This window comes from Nerophis lumbriciformis, linkage group LG37 (genome assembly GCF_033978685.3).
Source record: "Nerophis lumbriciformis linkage group LG37, RoL_Nlum_v2.1, whole genome shotgun sequence".
Lineage (NCBI taxonomy): Eukaryota > Metazoa > Chordata > Actinopteri > Syngnathiformes > Syngnathidae > Nerophis > Nerophis lumbriciformis.
Window position 1 is genome coordinate 8,493,128 of NC_084584.2, and position 25,520 is coordinate 8,518,647.

The 25,520-nt window shown below is 35.4% G+C and overlaps 2 protein-coding genes across 4 annotated transcripts in view; one reads left to right on the forward strand and one right to left on the reverse strand.

Annotated features, from left to right (window-relative positions):
* Positions 1-15,018, forward strand: LOC133577583 (nucleotide sugar transporter SLC35D2-like). The gene is made up of 12 exons (XM_072912617.1): positions 1-259; positions 4,017-4,050; positions 4,177-4,263; positions 6,001-6,068; positions 7,386-7,457; positions 11,293-11,361; positions 11,521-11,623; positions 11,731-11,823; positions 12,597-12,664; positions 12,727-12,805; positions 12,867-12,949; positions 14,858-15,018. The coding sequence occupies exons 1-12, from the start codon at positions 72-74 to the stop codon at positions 14,922-14,924; spliced, it is 1,011 nt and encodes a 336-aa protein (XP_072768718.1). The 5' UTR covers positions 1-71; the 3' UTR covers positions 14,925-15,018.
* mier1b (mesoderm induction early response 1b, transcriptional regulator) overlaps positions 15,018-25,520 on the reverse strand; it is a 35,519-nt gene continuing 25,016 nt past the window's right edge. For 2 of the 3 annotated variants that reach the window (XM_061931566.2, XM_061931567.2), the window contains exons 11-13: positions 23,179-23,306; positions 18,657-18,784; positions 15,019-15,829 (exon numbers count right to left, since the gene is read on the reverse strand). In XM_061931566.2, the coding sequence (XP_061787550.2) occupies positions 15,507-15,829; positions 18,657-18,784; positions 23,179-23,306 (579 nt within the window). In that variant the 3' untranslated portion in view covers positions 15,019-15,506. Of the gene's footprint in view, positions 15,830-18,656; positions 18,785-23,178; positions 23,307-25,520 lie in introns of all 3 variants that reach the window. The other variant, XM_061931568.2, reaches the window with a different exon arrangement.

Here is a 25,520-nt window from a genome sequence, read left to right on the forward strand (position 1 = left end):
GACTCCTCTCTCCTCATTTCCGGTTTCGACGACGAACACTGGCGCACTTCCTGTCCGAGCCTCCACCCGCGATGACGGACGCATACAAACGTCGCGGCGCCACAAACTCGTCGCCTGAAAGAGGAGCGTCTCTCGGAGCCCAAAATGAGACTTTTAGCGACGAGTCGACGGTGTTTCGCAAGCTGCTGGCGGCCGCTTTTTACGGCCTTAGTTCCTTCCTCATCGTGGTTGTCAACAAAAGTGTCCTCAGCAGCTACAGGTAAGAGTACAAAGTCCAATTATTGTACGTAATAGTGATATATATCTATGAAATATGATACAATATGAACGTCCAAGTCAACGTTTCCCCTCTTTTCAGGGTCTGCTTCAGTAATTTAGCTCCCGTTTGCGAAATTAAATCACCCGCCAATTGTTTATTAAAGGCAGCTGAGGCAAAGTGGACGTGCACTACTAGAGGCAACCAGTGGGGGCGCTAGTGACGCAGTCTCGCTCAGTCTGCTTTCCGAAGAAGAACTGTTTGTTTTTGTTTTTTTCCCACTAAAACATACCTAATTTATTAGGGCCCGCATGGCCCATTGCAAAAGGACTTCCGAAGGGAGTCCTTATGCAATGGGACATAAGGACCTATTGTTTTTCTAAGGTTTTATTATTATTATTATTCCGCCGCCTCTTCGAGCACTAATTTGACCCACTTAACATGCTTAAAAACTCACCATATTTGACCCACACATCAGGACCTGCGAAAATTGTCTTTTATTTAAAAAAAAACGAACCCCAAAACTCAAAATTGCGCTCTAGCGCCCCCTAGGGAAAAAAAAACTAGACTGCCTGTAACTCCCACTAGGAAGGTCGGAGAGACATGAAACAAAATTCTTTATGTAGGTCTGACTTAGACCTACATTTCATAATTGTACATCATCGGGCAGAAATCAACAGGAAGTTGGCTATTCCCCCTTCAAGACAAAAAAGTACTAAAAACAGTCACTTTTGCCTCTTTGAGCTGTAATTTGACCCCCTTAACATGCTTCAAAACTCACCAAACTGAACGCACATATCAGGACTAGCAGAAATTGCGATCTAATAAAAAAACCTAACCCCAACTCTCGAAATTGCGCTCTACCGCAATTTTTGAATAAAACACAGAAAAAACTGCTCCTCGGAAGAAAAAATTGCAAAACTGCCTGTAACTCCCACTGGGAAGGTTGGAGAGACATGAAACAAAAACCTCTATGTAGGTCTCACTTAGACCTACATTTCATAAATTGACAACCCCCAGCAAAAATCTACAGGAAGTTTGCTATTCCCCCTTCAAAACAAATTTTTTGTAAAAACCGGTCACCTTCCTTCAAAAACGAACTCCTCTGAGCGCGTTTGTCGTTTCGCCTTCAAACTAACACAGGAGAGAGATTGAACCCTTGTGATTACAATGACAGAAGCGCTTTTTTTTTATAACTGCTCCGGTTTTGATTTTATGACCCTTCAAAGACCCGCTGCGCTGATGCTGCTGCGCTGCTGTTTTTTTAAGATGGCTGCTTAAAAGCAGGAAGCACCAACGTGCCCACACAATGCAGACAAGGTAGGTACACTAGACAAAAGTCTTGGGACACTTCAGACTAAAAGTAGACAAAAGTCTTGGGACACTTCAGACTAAAAGTAGACAAAAGTATTGGGACACTTATGACTATCACTGGACAAAAGTATTGGGACAGTTAAGACTAGCACCTGCTAAATACGCGGGCCCGACCAATGCTGCTTGCAGCTTTAATTCTTTTTGAACCTATAATTTTGTACAAAAAAAACAAGAAACATTTCACTACAGTTCTATACAATAACCTGCACACACAAAGCGTGCCTAACATATTGCTTTGATTGATTGATTGATTGATTGATTGATTGAAACTTTTATTAGTAGATTACACAGTACAGTACATATTCCGTACAATTGACCACTAAATGGTAACACCCCAATAAGTTTTTCAACTTGTTCAAGTTGGGGTCCACGTTAATCAATTCATGGCATCCAGAGATCTTTTCAAATAAAACCGCATCCCTCTTTAAAATAAAAAGTATGTTGATTGGGAGGGGGAATGTCACACTTGCATGAATCAGCAGGCTGCAACATTTTAAAAAGGATGCAAGCGCACAAAAAAAACAAAAACATTTTTTTTATGGGTGTGATTAGGGATGATGTTTGATAAGAAATTATCGAGTTCGAGCCCATTATCGAATCCTCTTATCGAACCGATTCTCTTATCGAATACAAATAGGTTGTTGTATATGGGGGAAAAAACACAATATTTGGTTTAACAAAAGCTCGCTTTTATTTTATAAGAAAATAATAAAATTAAGTAAATAAATAAATATTGACTGTTGTTACCCAAAGTATATTAAGTGGGATTTTTCAGAAAAAACAAATATATACAGTAACACAAAAACAACCTGTCTCTGTGATCACTATAGGTGTATAAATAATAATATAGTGTTCAATAAAATCAGTCCCTTGGGCACAAAACTGAAAATAATACAGCTCTCCAAAAAGTGCACTTCTGCTGCTATTGGAACATACTAACTACACACACAGGCAGACAGCTAACAAACAATCCAAGACGTCTAATAAAGTTCCAAAGCAGATTAATCCATTTAGGCTCTGTTGTTCTTGCTTTGTCTTTTCCTATCTTTACTTTTGTCTTGCACTGGACTGTTATTTTTTTTTTTTTTAAACTGAAATACACACAATGACAAATGTATAAGCTATGTGATTCAATTAACATACTGAAATTTAATACACAATATGTAAATATTAACTTCACACAAGTATACAGTACTATCATCAAACAAATACTTCTGAGTGTTGAAACTATTTCGATGGTGGAAATACACGACTGGCAGCCATTTTAAGTCCTCAAAACATCCATTGAAACAGTGCACAAAAATCGTTTTTCAATAAACATCTTAGTATCAAATTTAACCACTTTCCACCTGAATATTGAGTTACATAAACAAGTTTAACAGTTTACTTACAGACTTATCTTTTCCAAGGCTTGTAAGAGCTAACACAACTTGTCTACTTCTCAATTGTCTCATGAACTGAACTGACGTCGCCAACCCAGAAGTGCCCAAACTAACGACGCGTAGTATTTTCAGATCGCCACAAGGTGTCAGTAAGAGTCTACAATCAAATGGGCATAACATTGCCATCCCACAGGGCATTTCCTGTGGGAAGGGATTCGTTCCCAGGGATTCGAATAAAGAACCAACTATTTTTCTTTACTATAGTGGCCTCGATAACGGGAACCGGTTCTTAAAAAGGGATTCTTGTCCATGGAATCAGTTCTTTTCTTATCGAACAACCGGGAGAACCGGTTTCGAACATCATCCCGAGGTGTGATTCACTTTCTTGAGACGTAACTTCAAAATCAATTCAGAATAAATGCAGGCCGGATTTTTAAGAGCTTTCTGGAGGCCTCAAGTGGCCGCGTGGGAGCTAAAAGCCATAAAAATGAGCACAAATAAAAAGTTGGGCGTCTCCAAGGAACACCGCACAATAAGGTTATTAATTTAAATTGGAGCTTTAAATGGGTCTATAAGTCAAAATCTTGGATTTGAATTCATTATTTTTGGAGCAACGACAGTTTAACAAAAAAACATTTCTACATGCTAAAATAAATCATACATTATTTAACATGTATGTTACTTTCTACCCATTAATCTCTATCTCAATTTCAAATCTATCTGTCTACCGGTACTATGTTTTTATTATTTTTTGTGTTTGTTTTATGGCCTTTTTCTATTTTTTTTAATGGCAAACACAAAATATGCCAGATTTTCCCCACAATTGAAGTCTTGAATATGTGAATAATTCATACTATTTATTTTTGCTTCATTATTATGTTGTGAGCAGTGACAGATTTGGAATATAAAACGTTCTCCATGGCAGCTTTTTGCCATGAAATAAAAAATGAAGATAGTTTGTGTTGTAATTGAAGTTAGATGCTGACCATGGATGTTCTCTGCAGGTTCCCCTCGTCCGTGTGCCTGGGACTGGGCCAGGTGAGTCCTGCTCCTTAACCTGGCTGGGTCATGTGACCTCGACTGTGGTCAACCAGGTGTGGTCATGTGACCTCCACTGTGGTCAACCAGGTGTGGTCATGTGACCTCCACTGTGGTGTTGTGCAGATGCTGGCCACTGTGGTGGTGCTGAGGACTGGCAAAGTGCTGGGAATCATCTCCTTTCCTGACATGGACCTGACTATTCCACGCAAGGTCAGCTGCACTAATAATACTGATGATGATGATGATGATAACAAAGGAGTAATAATACTGATGATGATGATGATGATAATAATACTGTTGGTGATGATGATAATGATAATAAAGAAGTAATAATACTGATGATGATGATAAAGGAGTAACAATATTGATGATGATAATGGAGTAATAATACTGATGATAATAAAGGAGTAGTAATACTGATGATGATGATGATAATGGAGTAATAGAATAATACTAATAGAGTAATAATAATAATGGCTTAGTAATAATGATGATGATAATAATAATAATCATGGCGTAATACTACAAATACTGGAGTAATAATAATGGCGTAATAATTAAATAGCAATGGAGTAAACATACTGATAATAATGGAGTAATAGTAGAATAATAATAATAGTGGAGTAGTACTGCAAATACTGGATTAGCAATGGTGTAGTAATACTAGTAATGTAGTAATAAAGGAATAAAAAATATTTATAATAATGGAGTAATAATAGAATGATAATACAAATACTGGAACACTAATAATGGTGTAATAATACTAATAGTGGAGTAATAATTTAATAATAATAATGGAGTAATACTACCAGTAATTGAGTAATAATTAAAATAGACTAATTATAATGGAGTAATCATACCAATAGTGGAGTAATAATACTAATGGAGTATTAATGCCAATAATGCAGGAGTGATAACAATTGAATAATAACTCAAATGGACTAATTATAATAATGGAGTAATAACAGTAATAAAGGAGTAACAATAATAATGGAGTAGTAATAATAATGTAGTAATAACACTATTAAAGGAGTAATAATAATGTGGTAGTAATAAAAGTAATAATGGGAGTAAGACTAGTAATGTAGTAGTAATGATAATGTAGTAGTAATAACAATGATAATGTAGTAGTAGTAATAATGTAGTAGTAATAAAAGTAATAATGGGGGTAAGACTAGTAATGTAGTAGTAATAATGGGAGTAAGACTAGTAATGCAGTAGTAATAATAATGTAGTAGTAATAACAATGATAATGTAGTAGTACTAATACTGATAATGTAGTAGTAATAATAATGTATTAGTAATAAAAGTAATAGTGGGAGTAAGACTAGTAATGTAGTAGTAGTAGTAGTAATAATAATGTTGTAGTAATAATGGGAGTAAGACTAGTAATGTAGTAGTAATAATTGTGTAGTAGTAATAATAATGTATTAGTAATACAAGTAATAATGGGAGTAAGACTAGTAATGTAGTTGTAATAATAATGTAGTAGTAATAACAATGATAATGTAGTAGTAGTAATAATGATAATGTAGTAGTAATAATAATATATTAGTAATAAAAGTAATAATGGGAGTAAGACTAGTAATGTAGTAGTGATAATAATGTAGTAGTAATAACAATGATAATGTAGTAGTAATAATGTAGTAGTAATAAAAGTAATAATGGGAGTAAGACTAGTAATGTAGTAGTAATAATAATGTAGTAGTAATAACAATGATAATGTAGTAGTAATAATAATGTAGTAGTAATAACAATGATAATGTAGTAGTAATAATAATGTAGTAGTAATAACAATGATAATGTAGTAGTAATAATATTGTAGTAGTAATAACAATGATAATGTAGTAGTAATAATAATGTAGTAGTAATAATGATAATGTAGTAGTAATAATAATGTAGTAGTAATAACAATGATAATGTAGTAGTGTATCTATGTCTGTGCAGGTGTTTCCAGTGCCACTGCTCCATGTGGGCAATCAGATGTCTGGACTGTTGGGAACACAACGTCTCAAGTAACTACATCACCTTGTCCACACCTCTTCTCTTCTGTCACACCTGCTAAGTCATAGAATAATCAAGTAACTACATCACCTTGTCCACACCTCTTCTCTACCTGTCACACCTGCTAAGTCATAGAATAATCAAGTAACTACATCACCTTGTCCACACCTCTTCTCTTCTGTCACACCTGCTAAGTCATAGAATAATCAAGTAACTACATCACCTTGTCCACACCTCTTCTCTTCTGTCACACCTGCTAAGTCATAGAATAATCAAGTAACTACATCACCTTGTCCACACCTCTTCTCTTCTGTCACACCTGCTAAGTCATAGAATAATCAAGTAACTACATCACCTTGTCCACACCTCTTCTCTTCTGTCACACCTGCTAAGTCATAGAATAATCAAGAAACTACATCACCTTGTCCACACCTCTTCTCTTCTGTCACACCTGCTAAGTCATAGAATAATCAAGTAACTACATCACCTTGTCCACACCTCTTCTCTTCTGTCACACCTGCTAAGTCATAGAATAATCAAGTAACTACATCACCTTGTCCACACCTCTTCTCTTCTGTCACACCTGCTAAGTCATAGAATAATCAAGTAACTACATCACCTTGTCCACACCTCTTCTCTTCTGTCACACCTGCTAAGTCATAGAATAATCAAGAAACTACATCACCTTGTCCACACCTCTTCTCTTCTGTCACACCTGCTAAGTCATAGAATAATCAAGTAACTACATCACCTTGTCCACACCTCTTCTCTTCTGTCACACCTGCTAAGTCATAGAATAATCAAGTAACTACATCACCCTGTCCACACCTCTTCTCTTCTGTCACACCCGCTAAGTCATAGAATAATCAAGTAACTACATCATCATCATGTGCACACACACTCTAAACCTCACACCTGCTAAGTCATAGAATAATCAAGGTGTGCAATAATCCTGCTGTTTAGTCACCATGCAGGTGGTAATGCTCACTAACACACATTTGTCAACAATGCTGTAGGTCTTTTCTGTCTGTGTGTGTGTGTGTGTGTGTGTGTGTGTGTGTGTGTGTGTGTGTGTGTGTGTGTGTGTGTGTGTGTGTGTGTGTGTGTGTGTGTGTGTGTGTGTGTGTGTGTGTGTGTGTGTGTGTGTGTGTGTGTGTGTGTGTGTGTGTGTTGTCAAACTTTCACATCTTGCACTCAACTGTTTACTCTGTCTGTGTGTGTGTGTGTGTGTGTGTGTGTGTGTGTGTGTGTGTGTGTGTGTGTGTGTGTGTGTGTGTGTGTGTGTGTGTGTGTGTGTGTGTGTGTGTGTGTGTGTGTGTGTGTGTCAGCTTACCTATGTTCACAGTCCTGCGGAGGTTCAGCATCTTGTTCACCATGGTGTGTGAAGTCATCTTGCTCAGGTAAGTACACTCACTAGTAGTAATAATACTGATGATGATAGAGTAATAATAATAATGGAGTAATAATAACAGAGTAATAATAATGATGGAATACTGAAATTGAGTAATAGAATAATACTAATGGTATAATAATGAAGTAATAATACTGATGATGATAATAATGGAATAAAATACTGATAATAGTTGAGTAATAGAATAATACTAATAGAATAATAATCATGTAGTAATGAAGGTGTAATCATACTAATAATGGAGTAATAATTGAATAATAATGACGTAAAAAAACTGATATTAATGGAGTAATAATATAATAATGGAGTTATACTACAAATACTGGAAAATGTATAATGGTGTAACACTAACATTGGAGTAATAATACTAATGGAGTAATACTGGAATAATAATGGCATAATACTATTAATGGAGTTATAATAATACCAATAATGGAGTAATAATACTAATAATGGAGTGACAATACTATTAATGGAGTAATAACAAAACCAATAATGAAGTCGTCATAAGATAATAATTGAGTAATGATTAAACTGGACTAATAATAATGAAGTAATATAATTTAATAATAATAATGGAGTAATAATACTAATGGAGTAATACTGGAATAATATTGGCATAATACTATTAATGGAGTTATAATAATACCAATAATGGACTAATAATACTAATAGTGGAGTGACAATACTATTATGGAGTTATAATAATAATACCAATAATGGAGCAATAATACTAATAATGGAGTAACAATACTAATAATGGAGTTATGATAATACCAATAATGGCGTAATAATGGAGTAACAATACTAATAATGGAGTTATGATAATACCAATAATGGCGTAATAATGGAGTAACAATACTAATAATGGAGTTATGATAATACCAATAATGGAGTAACAATACCAATACTGAAGTCATAATAAAAATAGAGTAATAACAATTGAGTAATAAATGATAAATGGGTTGTACTTGTATAGCGCTTTTCTACCTTCAAGGTACTCAAAGCGCTTTGACACTACTTCCACATTTACCCATTCACACACACATTCACACACTGATGGAGGGAGCTGCCATGCAAGGCGCTAACCAGCACCCATCAGGAGCAAGGGTGAAGTGTCTTGCTCAGGACACAACGGACATGACGAGGTTGGTACTAGGTGGGGATTGAACCAGGGACCCTCGGGTCGCGCACAGCCACTCTTCCACTGCGCCACGCCGTAATAATTAAAATGGACTAATAATATTGGAGTAATAATACTAATAATATAAATTATGTAGTAATAATAATGGAGTAATAACACTAAAAAGAAGTAACAATAATGGAGTAGTATTAATAGAATAATGACAAAATATGAGCATAATAACAATGGAGTAATACAAATAATTGAGTAAGAATAATAATGGAGTAATAGTTGAAATGGATTGAATGTACTAATAATGGATTGATAGAAATCATGGAGTAATGATAATATAATGTAGTAGTAATAATACTGATAATGGAGTAATGCTAGTGAAGTAATACTGATACCGATGATAATACAGTACGAATACTGATAACAATGGAGTAACGGCATACTACTAATGAAGTAGTAGTAATCATACTAATGGAGTAATAATAATGGCGTAATGTTAATAATGGAGTAATAATACTAATAATGGAGTAATGATGCTAATAATGGAGTAATAATACTAATATATATGGAGTAATATCAAAAGTAGTAATAATAATAATTATAATGTAGTAATGCTAGTAATAATGGAGTAATATCAAAGTAATAATTATAATAATAATAATAATAATAATAATAATGGAGTAATGCCAGCAATAATGGAGTAATAATATCAAAGTAATAATAATAATAATAATGGAGTAATGCTAGTAATAATGGAGTAATATCAAAGTAATAATTATAATAATAATAATGATTGAATAATGCTCGTAGTAATGGAGTAATATCAAAGTTATAATAATAATAATGATTGAATAATGCTAGTAGTAATGGAGTAATATCAAAGTAGTAATAATAATAATAATAATGGAGTAATGCTAGTAATAATGGAGTAATATCAAAGTAATAATAATAATGGAATAATGCCAGTAATAATGGAGTAATAATATCAAAGTAATAATAATAATAATGGAGTAATGCTGGTAATAATGGAGTAATAATTATAATAATAATGGAATAATGCTAGTAGTAATGGAGTAGTATCAAAGTAGTAATAATAATAATAATGGAGTAATGCTAGTAATAATGGAGTAATATCAAAGTAGTAGTAATAATAATTATTATTATAATGGAGTAATATCAAAGTAATAATAATAATGGAGTAATGCTATTAATAATGGAGCAATATCAAAGTAGTAGTAATAATAATTATTATTATAATGGAGTAATATCAAAGTAATAATAATAATGGAGTAATGCTAGTAATAATGGAGTAATAATATCAAAGTAATAATTATAATGGAGTAATGCTAGTAATAATGGAGTAATATCAAAGTAATAATTATAATGGGGTAATGCTGGTAATAATGGAGTAATATTAAAGTAATGATTATAATAATTATAATGGAGTAGTGCTGGTAATAATGGAGTAATAATATCAAAGTAATAATTATAATGGAGTAATGCTAGTAATGGAGTCATAATATCAAAGTAATAATAATAATAATAATGGAGTAATGACCGTAATAATGGAGTAATATCAAAGTAATAATAATGGAGCAATGCCAGTAATAATGGAGTAATAATACCAAAGTAATAATTATAATGAGTAATGCTAGTAATAATGGAGTAATATCAAAGTAATAATTACAATAGTAATAATAATGGAATAATGCTAGTAATAATGGCGTAATATCAAAGTAATAATTATAATGATAATAATCGAATAATGCTAGTAATAATGGAGTAATATCAAAGTAGTAATAAAAATAATAACAATGGAGTAATTCTAATAATAATGGCGTAATAGCAATAAAGTAATAATTATAATAATAATAATAATGGAGTAATGACAGTAATAATGGAGTATTAATATCAAAGTAAAAAAATTATAATGGAGATATGCTAGTAATAATGGAGTAATATCAAAGTAGTAATAATAATGGAGTAATGCTAGTAATAATGGAGTAATAATATCAAAGTAATAATTATAATGGGGTAATGCTAGTAATAATGGAGTAATAATATCAAAGTAATAATTATAATGGGGTAATGCGAGTAATAATGGAGTAATATCAAAGTAATTATAATAATAATAATAACAATGGAGTAATGCCAGCAATAATGGAGTAATATCAAAGTAATAATTATAATAATAATGAGTAATGCTAGTAATACTACTACTGTATGTAATGGAGTAATAATAATGCTAATACTAATGGAGTAATAATGCTGAGTCATCAGAAGGTTAAATCTCCTACAGGAAGTGGTATTCACAGTGCTCCAATAATGGATACCAAAGTAATAATATCAAAGTAATAATAATGGAGTAATACTAGTACTAATGGAGTAATAATATCAAAGTAATAATAATGGAGTAATACTAGTACCAATGGAGTAATAATATCAAAGTAATAATAATGGAGTAATACTAGTACTAATGGAGTAATATATTAATAATAATGCTAATGAGTAATACTAGTACTAATGGAGTAATATATTAATAATAATACTAATGGAGTAATACTAGTACTAATGGAGTAATATATTAATAATACTAATGGAGTAATACTAGTACTAATGGAGTAATAATATCAAAGTAATATTAATGGAGTAATAATGGTGAGTCATCAGGTTGTGTCACCTCCAACAGGAAGTGGTACTCGCGGTGCATCCAAGTCAGCGTGGTGATTATGATCCTGGGAGCTGGGATTGCTGCCAGGTGAGTCAACCTGTCTGTGATGACATCATCATGTCCTGCTGCACTCACCTGGTGTGTGTGTGTGTGTGTGTGTGTGTGTGTGTGTGTGTGTGTGTGTGTGTGTGTGTGTGTGTGTGTGTGTGTGTGTGTGTGTGTGTGTGTGTGTGTGTGTGCGTGCAGCACCGACCTGACCTTTGACACGCAAGGATACACCTTCATCATGATCAACAACCTGCTGACTGCAGCCACTGGTGTTTATGTCAAGAAGAAACTCAACTCACAGGTGAGCACACCTGCACAACTACCTGCTGACTATGTCAAGAAGGAAGTCAACTCACAGGTGAGCACACCTGCACTAGTCACTCCTCTTAAAGTCATGTGCTCTCCCAGGACTTGAACACCTTTGGACTGCTGTACTACAACGCTGTCTTCATGGTCCCGCCCACGCTGGTCTACTCCTGGTACACAGGAGACCTGGCCAAGGTTGGTGCTCTTGTCACACCACAGTTGTCCTCCAACTCTGGCTCCATCTGGTGGTACACCTAAGAATCACACAGTGTTACTGTTCAAACTAAATCACTGCTAATAATGCTTCACTGTGGAGTCAATGTGCTAATAATGCTTCATTGTGGAGTCAATGTGCTAATAATGCTTCACGGTGGAGTCAATGTGCTAATAATGCTTCATTGTGGAGTCAATGTGCTAATAATGCTTCATTGTGGAGTCAATGTGCTAATAATGCTTCATTGTGGAGTCAATGTGCTAATAATGCTTCATTGTGGAGTCAATGTGCTAATAATGCTTCATTGTGGAGTCAATGTGCTAATAATGCTTCATTGTGGAGTCAATGTGCTAATAATGCTTCATGGTGGAGTCAATGTGCTAATAATGCTTCACTGTGGAGTCAATGTGCTAATAATGCTTCAGAGTCAATGTGCTAATAATGCTTCATTGTGGAGTCAATGTGCTAATAATGCTTCACTGTGGAGTCAATGTGCTAATAATGCTTCACTGTGGAGTCAATGTGCTAATAATGCTTCATTGTGGAGTCAATGTGCTAATAATGCTTCATTGTGGAGTCAATGTGCTAATAATGCTTCATTGTGGAGTCAATGTGCTAATAATGCTTCACTGTGGAGTCAATGTGCTAATAATGCTTCATTGTGGAGTCAATGTGCTAATAATGCTTCATGGTGGAGTCAATGTGCTAATAATGCTTCAGAGTCAATGTGCTAATAAAAGTGTGGTGTGTTCAGGGTCTGGACTTCCCTGGATGGTCTGACTGGATGTTTGCTACACAGTTCTTCCTCTCGTGTGTCATGGGGTAAGTCCTGGTCTCCTCCATCTTGTCCTCACCTTCAGCAACCAACAGTCTGGTGTGTCCAGGTTTGTGTTGATGCTGTCTGTGATGACGTGCACGCACCACAACTCTGCTCTCACCACCTCCATCGTGGGCTGCGTCAAGGTGAGGTGTTGACTCCGCCCCCTCAAGACCTGCCACTGACCGCAGGTAACACCTGTTGCAGAATGTTCTGGTCACCTACGTGGGGATGGTCCTGGGCGGGGACTACATCTTCTCCTGGACTAACTTCCTTGGTTTGAACGTGAGGTAAGACACAATGTCTGACTTTCACGTCCTCACAGACAACTACTCAATACAGCTAATGAACTTTCACCTCACTCATTACATCATTAATTAACACTCATTACATCATTCATTAACACTCACCACTTTGCTGTGCTAGAAATACCAACTAAATAAATCAACACATTGGTCATTGATGGGAGTTTAATGGCGGTAGTTTAATAATGATGTCATAGTTGAATAATGATGTCGTAGTTTAATGACGATGGTAGTTTAATAATGACATCTTAGTCTAATGACATTTAATGACAATGGTAGTTTAATAATGACATCATAGTTTGATGACAGTAGTGTAATAATGACGTCATAGTTTAATGACAATGGTAGTTTAATAATGACGCCATAGTTTAATGACAGTTTAAGACCGGTGGTAGTTTAATGATGACGTCATAGTTTAATGATGGTAGTTTAATAATGATGTCATAGTTTAATAACAGTTTAATAACGATGGTAGTTTAATAATGACATTATAGTTTAATAACGGTCATTTAATAATGACGTCATAGTTTAATAACGGTAATTTAATAATGACGTCATAGTTTATAATAACGTCATAATTTAATGAGTTCAATACTGGTGGTAGTTTAATGACGTCATAGTTTAATGATGGTAATTTAATAATGTCATAGTTTAATAACGATGGTAGTTTAATAATGACGTCATAGTTTAATGACGATGGTAGTTTAAAAATGACGTCATAGTTTAATCACAGTTTAATACAGGTGGTAGTTTAATAATGACATAGTTTAATACCGACGTCATAGTTTAATAATGATGGCGCAGTTTAATGGCAACAGTTTAATGACGTCATAGGTTAATAACGGTAGTTTAATGACAATAGTTTAACGACGGCAGTTAAATAATGACGTCGTAGTTTAATGACGATAGTTTAATAATGACATCATAGATTAATGACGATAGTTTAATAATGACGATGGTAGTTTAATGACAGTTTAATACTGGTGGTAGTTTAATGAGTTTAATAATGATGTCATAGTTTAATGACAAGTTTAATAACGATGGTAGTTTAATAATGACGTCATAGTTTAATGAGTTTAATAATGACATCATAGTTTAATAATGATGTCATATTTTAATGGAATGTTTAATAACGACGGTAGTTTAATGTCGTCATAGTTTAATGAGTTTAATAATGACATCATAGTTTAATAATGTCATATTTTAATGGAATGTTTAATAACGACAGTAGTTTAATAATGACGTCATAGTTTGAGTTTAATACCGTGGTAGTTTAATAATGACATCATAGTTTAATGGTTGTTTAATAATGTCATAGTTTAATGACAAGTCTAATGACGGTAGTTTAATGACGTCATAGTTCAATGATGGTAGTTTAATAATGACATCAGTTAATACCGGTGGTAGTTTATTAATGATGTCATAGTTTAATAATGATGTTAGTTTAAGGACAAGAGTTTAATAATGACATCATAGTTCAATGATGGTAGTTTAATAATGACATCAGTTAATACCGGTGGTAGTTTATTAATGATGTCATAGTTTAATAATGATGTTATAGTTTAAGGACAAGAGTTTAATAACGACGTCATAGTTTAATAATGGTAGTTTAATATTGACAGTTTAATGACTACCGTCATTATTGTCTATTTATTTGTGTTTACAGTAAAGAAGTGTGAACTGTCAGATATGTTGCGTGATTAATCACAAGTTAATTTGACAACTTTACTCACCTTTTTGACCCTAATGTCCACTAAAGGAAAGAGTGAAGACAAACTTCTAACTCATAATACTTTGCTGCTTTTCATTTGCTTACAAAGTGTGAAAATGCAGTCATGACATTTTTCACGTGTGTGTGTGTGTGTGTGTGTGTGTGTGTGTGTGTGTGTGCAGCATCGCAGGAAGTCTGCTGTATTCTCACCTCACCTTCACACAGCAACACAGTAAGAAGAACATTTGATGATGATGAACATTTAAAGATGATGATGATGATGAAGATGTGCAACAGAAAAGGTCCATCTTGTTTGTCTTGAAGGATTAAAATGCCTTTAGAACTCTTAGTCTTTTATTGAGGTGTCATGTACATCGCACTGGCTTTGAAGAATCACAACTAAACATTCTGGCTGGAGGGCTCCAAAGAAAAGGCAAAACCATGGGACGGTTTCCTTTTCCAAGACGACGTCCTCGGAGGAGAAAAATAGATCCTTTGTGGAAGGTAAGAAAGTTTTACAAACATTCAGTCTGGTGTAGGAAGCAGGAAGTGAGGATGCAGAAAGTTGGGCGATACGGTGACGACATCACTGATGTCAGCTGCTCCTCAAACAAACCTGACTTGGTTCATTCCACCTTCAAAGTGCGAGTGTGTGTGTGTGTGTGTGTGTGTGTGTGCGTGTGTACAACAGACGTCCTTTAAAAGTCCTGTGGTACTTTTGGTTAAAAATATAAATATCTGGAGTAGAAAAATAAGTGGCTACAAAGGCGGACTCAGAACCTTCTGGTCCTCCCAGTCTGCTTGGTTCCCAATTAGGGTGAAATCCAGCCTTCAGTTCTGGTGTGTTCTGGAAGGTTCCACTTGGGACAAAGGCTCCGCCTCCATCTTCAACCTCTTGGCCGGCCTGTCGTGGTCCACGTCTCTGAGGTCCACCACTCGGTGGTCCGTGTCTCTGTGGTCCAGGTCTGTGTAGTCCAAGTCTTTGTGGTCCACAGGCGGTTCTGGAGAAGAGTGACGCTCGCAGCCGTTGGAGGCGTGGTCTAAGGTGGGGGGCGGAGCGTCACCCGACGGCCCATTGGACTGTGGAGGTTCAGGTCTAACTTGGTGGGCCGGGACCGGATGTAGACCATCTCCCACGTGGCCACAACTCACACCTGGAGAGGAAGGACAAGAACCTTTAGGAACCACAGATATACACTTTATTCAACTGTATCATTATTAAACTACCGTCATCAAACTACATCACTAAACCATTATCAAACTGTCATTTAACTACCATTATTAAACTGTCGTTATTAAACTATATCACAATTAAACTACCATAATTAAATTATCGCTATTAAACTACGTTATTTAACTACATTGTCATTAAACTAACATTACTGAGCAATAAGTAGTATTCATTAGTGAACACTATGTATCACTGAGCAGTATGTTATATTTATTGGTGAGCAACATGTAGTATATACACACATATATATATATATATATATATATATATATGTGTTAATATATACACGTATATATGTATATATACACACATATATAATGTATATATATGTATGCATATATAAAGTATATGCAGGCATATGTATATATACATATATAATGTATAAATATGTATATATACACACACACATATATATGTATATATTTTATGTATATACATTTGTATATATACATACTGTATGTATATATACATATACATATATATATATGTATATGTATATATACATATATGTACATATATTTATGTGTATATATATGTATATACGTGTGCATATATATATATATTTGTGTATATATGTATATACATATAAATATGTATATGTATACATATATATGTATATACATATATGTGTGTGTGTGTGTGTGTGTATATATATGTATATACATATGTGTGTAAATATATATGTGTGTATAATATATATATACATATGTGTGTAAATATATGTGTGTATAATATATATATATATATATATATGTGTGTGCGATTATATATATGTGTGTTTATATACACGTGTATATACATATGTATATATATATGTATATATGTGTATATATACACATGTATGTACACATATATATGTACAGTATATATATATGTGTGTATACATATATATATATATATATATACACATTAATATATACATACATATACTTTAACTTAATATATATACTTTAACTTAATATATATATATATATACACATAAATATAAATATATGTATACATATAAATATATATACATATACTTCAACTTAATATATATATATTTATACACATAAATATATATATATACATATGTATATGTATACATATAAATATATATATGTATATATACACACACACATATACATAAATATATATGTGTATGTATATGTACATATATATATATATATATGTATGTACATATATATATATATATGTATGTACACATATATATATATATATATATGTGTGTGTGTGTATTAGGGCTGCAACTAACGATTAATTTGACCATCGATATATACATATATATGTATAAATATATATATATGTATGTATACACACACACATATACATAAATATATGTATATGTACATATATATATATATATATATATGTATGTATGTATGTACATATATATATATATATGTGTGTGTGTGTGTGTGTGTATTAGGGCTGCAACTAACGATTAATTTGACCATCGATTAATCAGTCAATTATTACTTTGATTAATCGATTAATAATCGGATAAAAGAGACGAACTACATTCCTATCCTTTCCAGTATTTTATTGGGGGAAAAAACCAGCATACTGGCACCATACTTATTTTGATTGTTTCTCAGCTGTTTGTACATGTTGTAGTTTATAAATAAAGGTTTATAAAAAATGTTTAAATTAAATTAAAAAATGAATACCGGTAAATAAAAATGCCTCTGCGCATGCACATAGCATAGATCCAACGAATCGATGACTAAATTAATCGGCAACTATTTTTATAATCGATTAGTTGTTGCAGCCCTTATATATATATATATACATATGTATATATATATATATACACATACATATACATATGTATATATACATACATATATATATACATACACATATATATATAGATAATATATATGTATGTATACATGTCTATATATATGTGTGTGTGTGTGTGTATATGTATATATACATACATTATATATATGTATATACATCATATATACTGTATATATACATACACATTATATATATATATACATACATACATATATATACACACACACACACATATATATATATATATATATATATATATAAAAACATACATATATATATATATATACACACATATAAATATATATAAACATACATATATACACACGTACATATATATGTATATATATACATACACACACACATATATATATATACATACATATATATACATACGTTCACATATATAGTTTTTGGATGTTTCCAAAGGGACCATAGTCAGACCAATGTGGTGTGTACATGATGCAAGGCAAGAGTGCTAATACCGCACCACCTTAGTTCACCCTTTAGAGCACAGCTGTAACTTCCTGTCACTAAAGCTGCAGAAAATAGTTCTTCTCAGGTTTCTGTGTGTTTACATGTTCTCACTTGGCACTATTTGCTTACACTTTATGAAGCATTTCTTACATTTTCATGATTTTTAAGAGCTTACCGGTACTAAGTGTTAAATATGATTTGAACATTTTGCCCACCTGGAGTGTTTTGTGTGAACATTTGCTGTGACAGCTGAGGGAATATCATCACAGGAAGTTACATTTAACTCATTTATATATTTCTCTCCTGGGCTTTCTTTTTTCAAGAGGTCATAAAGGGGGTGTGGCTTAGGGCAACAGTAACCAAGGGGGTGTGGCTTAGCATGTACTCCCTACTATCAATTTTGCCAGACTGATGAGCACTTTGAACAGTCAAGTGCAATAGAAATGAAAGTGTGATGATGGTGGACTCACCATTGTGACCGCTGCTGTCCTCCTTCTCTGAGTGGCTGGCGCTGCTGCTGGACGTGGTGGGAGGAGGCGACGCCGCCCTGCTGGAGGCGGCGCTCTCCGTCTCGTCTAGTAACCTGTCCATGTAGTCTCTGATGGCACAGTACACAATCTTACTTTCACTTTCTCACACACGCTTTGCAACAGCCATCTTTAAAAAGGCTACCCAGAAATAGGGGCGTCCCACACAGATACCGATATAGATATCTGCTTGCATGTAAACTCTCCGATACAAGCGGTCCTGCAGTGTGTTTAATTGAATACATAGTGTTTACTTGTGTGTGATATCATGTGCGATACAAACAGTCCTACAGCCTGTTTACTTGTGTGTGATATCATGTGCAATACAAACAGTCCCACAGCCTGTTTAATTGTGTGTGATATCATGTGCAATACAAGCGGTCCTGCAGCCTGTTTACTTGTGTGTGATATCATGTGCTATACAAGCGGTCCTGCAACGTGTTTACTTGTGTGTGATATCATGTGCAATACAAACAGTCCTACAGCCTGTTTACTTGTGTGTGATATCATGTGCGATACAAGCGGTCCTGCAGCGTGTTTACTTGTGTGTGATATCATGTGCGATACAAGCGGTCCTGCAGCGTGTTTACTTGTGTGTGATATCATGTGCGATACAAGCGGTCCTGCAGCCTATTTACTTGTGTGTGATATCACGTGCGATACAAACGGTCCTGCAGCCTATTTACTTGTGTGTGATATCATGTGCGATACAAACAGTCCCACAGCCTGTTTACTTGTGTGTGATATCATGTGCGATACAAGCGGTCCCTGTATCGTGTATACTTGTGTGCGATACAAGCGGTCCTGCAGTGTGTTTACTTGTGTGTGATATCATGTGCAATACAAACAGTCCCACAGCCTGTTTAATTGTGTGTGTGATATCATGTGCAATACAAGCGGTCCTGCAGCGTGTTTACTTGTGTGTGATATCATGTGCGATACAAGCGGTCCTGCAGCGTGTTTACTTGTGTGTGATATCATGTGCAATACAAACAGTCCCACAGCCTGTTTAATTGTGTGTGATATCATGTGCAATACAAGCGGTCCTGCAGCGTGTTTACTTGTGTGTGATATCATGTGCGATACAAGCGGTCCTGCAGCGTGTTTACTTGTGTGTGATATCATGTGCCATACAAACAGTCCCACAGCCTGTTTAATTGTGTGTGATATCATGTGCGATACAAGCGGTCCTGCAGCGTGTTTACTTGTGTGTGATATCACGTGCCATACAAACAGTCCCACAGCCTGTTTGTGTGTGATATCATGTGCAATACACGCGGCCCTGCAGCGTGTACTTGTGTGTGATATCACGTGCGATACAAACGGTCCTGCAGCCTATTTACTTGTGTGTGATATCACGTGCGATACAAACGGTCCTGCAGCCTATTTACTTGTGTGTGATATCATGTGCGATACAAACAGTCCCACAGCCTGTTTACTTGTGTGTGATATCATGTGCGATACAAGCGGTCCCTGTATCGTGTATACTTGTGTGCGATACAAGCGGTCCTGCAGTGTGTTTACTTGTGTGTGATATCATGTGCCATACAAACAGTCCCACAGCCTGTTTAATTGTGTGTGATATCATGTGCAATACAAGCGGTCCTGCAGCGTGTACTTGTGTGTGATATCATGTGCGATACAAGCGGTCCTGCAGTGTTTACTTGTGTGTAATATCATGTGCGATACAAGCGGTCCCTGCAGTGTGTTTACTTGTTTGTGATATCATGTGATATACAAACGGTCCTGCAGTGTGTTTACTTGTGTGTAATATCATGTGAGATACAAGCGGTCCTGCAGTGTGTTTACTTGTGTGCAATATCATGTGCAATACAAACAGTCCTACAGCCTGTTTACTTGTGTGTGATATCATGTGCGATATAAGCGGTCCTGCAGCGTGTTTACTTGTGTGTGATATCATGTGCGATATACGCGGTCCTGCAGCGTGTTGTGTGCGATACAAACAGTCCTGCAGCCTGTTTACTTGTGCAAAGCTGCACAGTCAGTTAACATCTAAATGTTATTTGTTGTATTTTAGTAGTCATTTAGCAAAGGTAAACATGGTAAGCTATGCTGTATGCTACTAGGAGCAAGCAGCTACTGCTAGTTTCATTGAACTAATAATTGACCAACTAAAACACAGTATTTGTCAATATAAACAAATAATTACAGTTGCGTATTACTTACACATAAGATGTCTCCGATGCATTAAAAAGTAACTCGTAACAAACGTGTCCGCATCATTCAACTTGAGCTTCATTTCATGAGGTGTTGCCAAAAAACTCATGACCACGACACTTCAAAGGTAAGGTTAGCATTGTGTTCTGATGAATTCCACACTACAAAACAATACGAGTGTGTACTATCATTTGTGCCGATATTGTATCAGTGTAACTTGGGTATCGGACAATACTATCGGTATTGTATTAATAAAGAAACAGTTGGGACACCCCTATCAAAGGCTGTAAGATAACAAATGGATGTGAACCGTTGACAATAAAAGGTAAGGTAGCTCTTTACTGAACATATTGAAAAGGTGTATAAACGCATGAATACTTTGAGGACCTAGTAACAATTATTTTTAGGACTTAGTAACAATACTTTGAGGACTTGGTAACAATACTTTGAGGAATTGTAACAAAACTTTGAGGACTTGGTAACAATACTTTGAGGACTTAGTAACAATACTTTGAGGACTTGGTAACAATACTTTGAGGACTTGGTAACAATAGTTTGAGGACATGGTAACAATACTTTGAGGACTTGTAACAATACTTTGAGGACTTGGTAACAATAGTTTGAGGACTTGGTAACAATACTTTGAGGACTTGGTAACAAAACTGAGGACTTAGTAACAATACTTTGAGGACTTGGTAACAAAACTTTGAGGACTTAGTAACAATACTTTGAGGACTTGGTAACAATACTTTGAGGACTTGGTAACAATAGTTTGAGGACTTGGTAACAATACTTTGAGGACTTGGTAACAATACTTTGAGGACATGGTAACAATACTTTGAGGACTTGTAACAATACTTTGAGGACTTGGTAACAATACTTTGAGGACTTGTAACAATACTTTGAGGACTTGGTAACAATACTTTGAGGACTTGGTAACAATAGTTTGAGGACTTGGTAACAAAACTTTGAGGACTTAGTAACAATACTTTGAGGACTTGGTAACAAAACTTTGAGGACTTGGTAACAATACTTTGAGGACTTGGTAACAATACTTTGAGGACTTAGTAACAATACTTTGAGGACTTAGTAACAATACTTTGAGGGCATGGTAACAATACTTTGAGGACATGGTAACAATACTTTGAGGACTTGTAACAATACTTTGATGACATGGTAACAATAGTTTGAGGACTTGGTAACAAAACTTTGAGGACTTGGTAACAATAGTTTGAGGACTTGGTAATAAAACTTTGATGACTTGGTAACAATACTTTGAGGACTTGGTAACAATACTTTGAGGACATGGTAACAATACTTTGAGGACTTGTAACAATACTTTGAGGACTTGGTAACAATACTTTGAGGACTTGGTAACAATAGTTTGAGGACTTGGTAACAAAACTTTGAGGACTTGGTAACAATACTTTGAGGACTTGGTAACAATACTTTGAGGACTTGGTAACAATAGTTTGAGGACTTGGTAACAATACTTTGAGGACTTGTAACAATACTTTGAGGACTTGGTAACAATACTTTGAGGACTTGGTAACAATACTTTGAGGACTTGTAACAATACTTTGAGGACTTGGTAACAATACTTTGAGGACTTGTAACAATACTTTGAGGACTTGGTAACAATACTTTGAGGACTTGGTAACAATACTTTGAGGACTTGGTAACAATACTTTGAGGACTTGGTAACAATACTTTGAGGACTTGGTAACAATACTTTGAGGACTTAGTAACAATAGTTTGAGGACTTGGTAACAAAACTTTGAGGACTTGGTAACAATAGTTTGAGGACTTGGTAACAATAGTTTGAGGACTTGGTAACAAAACTTTGAGGACTTAGTAACAATACTTTGAGGACTTGGTAACAATACTTTGAGGACTTGGTAACAATAGTTTGAGGACTTGGTAACAATAGTTTGAGGACTTGGTAACAATACTTTGAGGACTTGTAACAATACTTTGAGGACTTGGTAACAATACTTTGAGGACTTGGTAACAATAGTTTGAGGACTTGGTAACAATACTTTGAGGACTTAGTAACAATACTTTGAGGACTTGGTAACAATAGTTTGAGGACTTGGTAACAAAACTTTGAGGACTTAGTAACAATACTTTGAGGACTTGGTAACAATACTTTGAGGACTTGGTAACAATAGTTTGAGGACTTGGTACCAAAACTTTGAGGACTTAGTAACAAAACTTTGAGGACTTGGTAACAATAGTTTGAGGACTTGGTAATAAAACTTTGATGACTTGGTAACAAGAGCCTTACGTGACGCCAGGGTGAAGGTTGTATTTCCTTTTTCCAAGTCTGGTTTGCTGTGCAAAGAAATCATAACGCTCAGACTTCTTCCACATGTAATAAAAGGCCACACATTCTCCTACAGACCTAGTTCTCACCTGAAAAATGTAATTCAGCAGACATGAAATGGCGGTTATTACAAGTGTTTTAGAGACAGCACAACACAAAAAGTCAGCATGCAACATCCAACACTTTAAATGTGACATCCATGTCATGCTAGTGGAACATTCCGTGCATCTGCAAACTATTCACAGCGCTTCACTTCTGTCCTACATTTGATCTTACTGCCACATTCCAAAATGGAATAAATTCTTTATTTCTCCTCAAAATTATACACACAATACCCCATAACAATGTAAAAAAGTTTTTTTTTAAGAAATGTATGCAAACTTATTAAAAATAAAAACCTAAGAAATCACATGTAGATAATAATTCACAAACTTAGTTTGGCAGGAAGTCCACTCTCCAGTCTTTTTGACTACGATGCCACAAGCTTGGCACACCTATCTTTGGGCACTTTCTCTCATTCCTCTTTGCAGCACCTCTCAAGCTCCACCAGCCATTTTCAGATCTCTCCAGAGATGTTCCATAAGATTCAGGTCTGGACTTCGACTGACCCACTCGAGATGTCCTGAAGCCATGCTTTTGATATCTTAGCTGTGTGCTTAGGGTCTTTGTCCTGCTGAAGGATGAACCATCGCCCCAGTCTAAGTTCAAGAGCGCTCTTGAGCAGGTTTTTATCCAGGATGTCTCTGTACATTGCTGCATTCATCTTTCCCTCTATCCTGACTATGTAGTTTGTCCGTTCATGCCGCTGAAAAGCACCCCCACAGCATGATGCTGCTTCACTGTAGGGATGGTATTGGCCTGGTTTCCTCCAAACATTCATGCCAAAGACCTAAATCTTTGTCTCATCATACCAGAGAATGTAGTTCCTCATGGTCTGAGAGTTTTTCAGCTGCATTTTGGCAAACTTTTTGACTAAGAAATGTCTTCCGTCTGGCCTGATTGGTGGATTGTCCTTCTGGAAGGCTCTCCTCTCTCCACAGAGGAACGCTGTAGTTCTGAGAGAGTGACCTTGGTCTTGGTCCTTCTCCCCTGATCAATCAGCTCTAGGAAGTGTCCCGGTGGTTCCAAACTTCTTCCATTTACAAATGGAGGCCACTGTCCTCTTTAGGACCTTGAAGGCAGCAGATATTTTCTGTACCCTTCCCCAGACTTGAGCCTGGAGACAGTCCTGTCTCTGAGGTCTACAAACAACTCCTTGGACTCCATTCTTATGTTTGCTCTGCCATGCACTGTCAGGTGTGGACCATATATCTAGACAGGTGTGTGTCTTTCCAAACAACTGGATTTAGCACAGGTGGACTCCAATGAAGCCGTAGGAACATCTCATGGAGGACGCACCTGAGATCACTTTTGATCTTCATGGCGCAGGCTGTCAATACTTATGCACGCGTGTTTCTTCATTTTTTATATTTAATACATTTGAGAAAAAGTCTAAAAATAAAAACCCTTCACATTGTCATTATGGGGTATTGTGTGTAGAACTTTCAGGACAAAGATGATTTTTATTCCATTTGGAATAAGGCTGTAACATGACAACATTTGGAAAAAGGTCAGCGCTGTGAATACTTCCCGGATACACCCAAGTTCACTCTTTTTAGTAGGGCTGTCTTCAAAAAGTTGACGAGTCGATTCGGACGTTAAACCCATCCTCACCCCCCCCATTGATTGTGTTCATCATGTTGTCTTTAAATATTACTCAAATATTCTTGTGTGCAGACTAGTATAGTACCGCGATACTAATGAATCATATTCGGTACTATACCGCCTCTAAAAAGTATCCCCAACGGCAATGATGGCGCATCGTCACGTGGTGACATTGCTGGTTTTAGGAGCAGAGGAGCATGTTGGGCAGCGCACACACACAGAGTACTTACAAGCAGACACAGCGTGTAGACACAAAAAGGAGAATGGACGCATTTTGGTGTAAAAAGTCAGGATAAGAGTGAAGTTATAACACTGAAACACCCTCAGGAAGAGCTGCTTTAAGATATGACTAAATAGCTAGCAGCTAACATCCATCCACAGTGTTTTAGCTACTTCTCAATCACTAATCCTGGTCTCCATGGAGACAAAGTTAGTTTCTTACAAGTACCATTATCACTGGAGGACGAGGAATAGCTAAACATGCTTCACTACACACCGTAGGAGGATACAATAGCTCAACAGCATCACCGCTAACAAAAGCTAGCGCTCCTGAATGTAAACAAACGCCACGGGTGGATCTGCACCTGACATCCACTGTA

What these genes read in the sequence shown, in the direction of transcription:
- LOC133577583 (XM_072912617.1), top strand. Translation starts at nt 72, where the DNA reads ATGACGGACGCATACAAACGTCGCGGCGCCACAAACTCGTCGCCTGAA. An exon ending in TTGGGAACACAACGTCTCAA is followed by an intron (nt 6,069 to 7,385) that starts GTAACTACATCA and finishes TGTGTGTGTCAG; the next exon opens with CTTACCTATGTTCACAGTCC. An exon ending in AGAAGAAACTCAACTCACAG is followed by an intron (nt 11,624 to 11,730) that starts GTGAGCACACCT and finishes GTGCTCTCCCAG; the next exon opens with GACTTGAACACCTTTGGACT.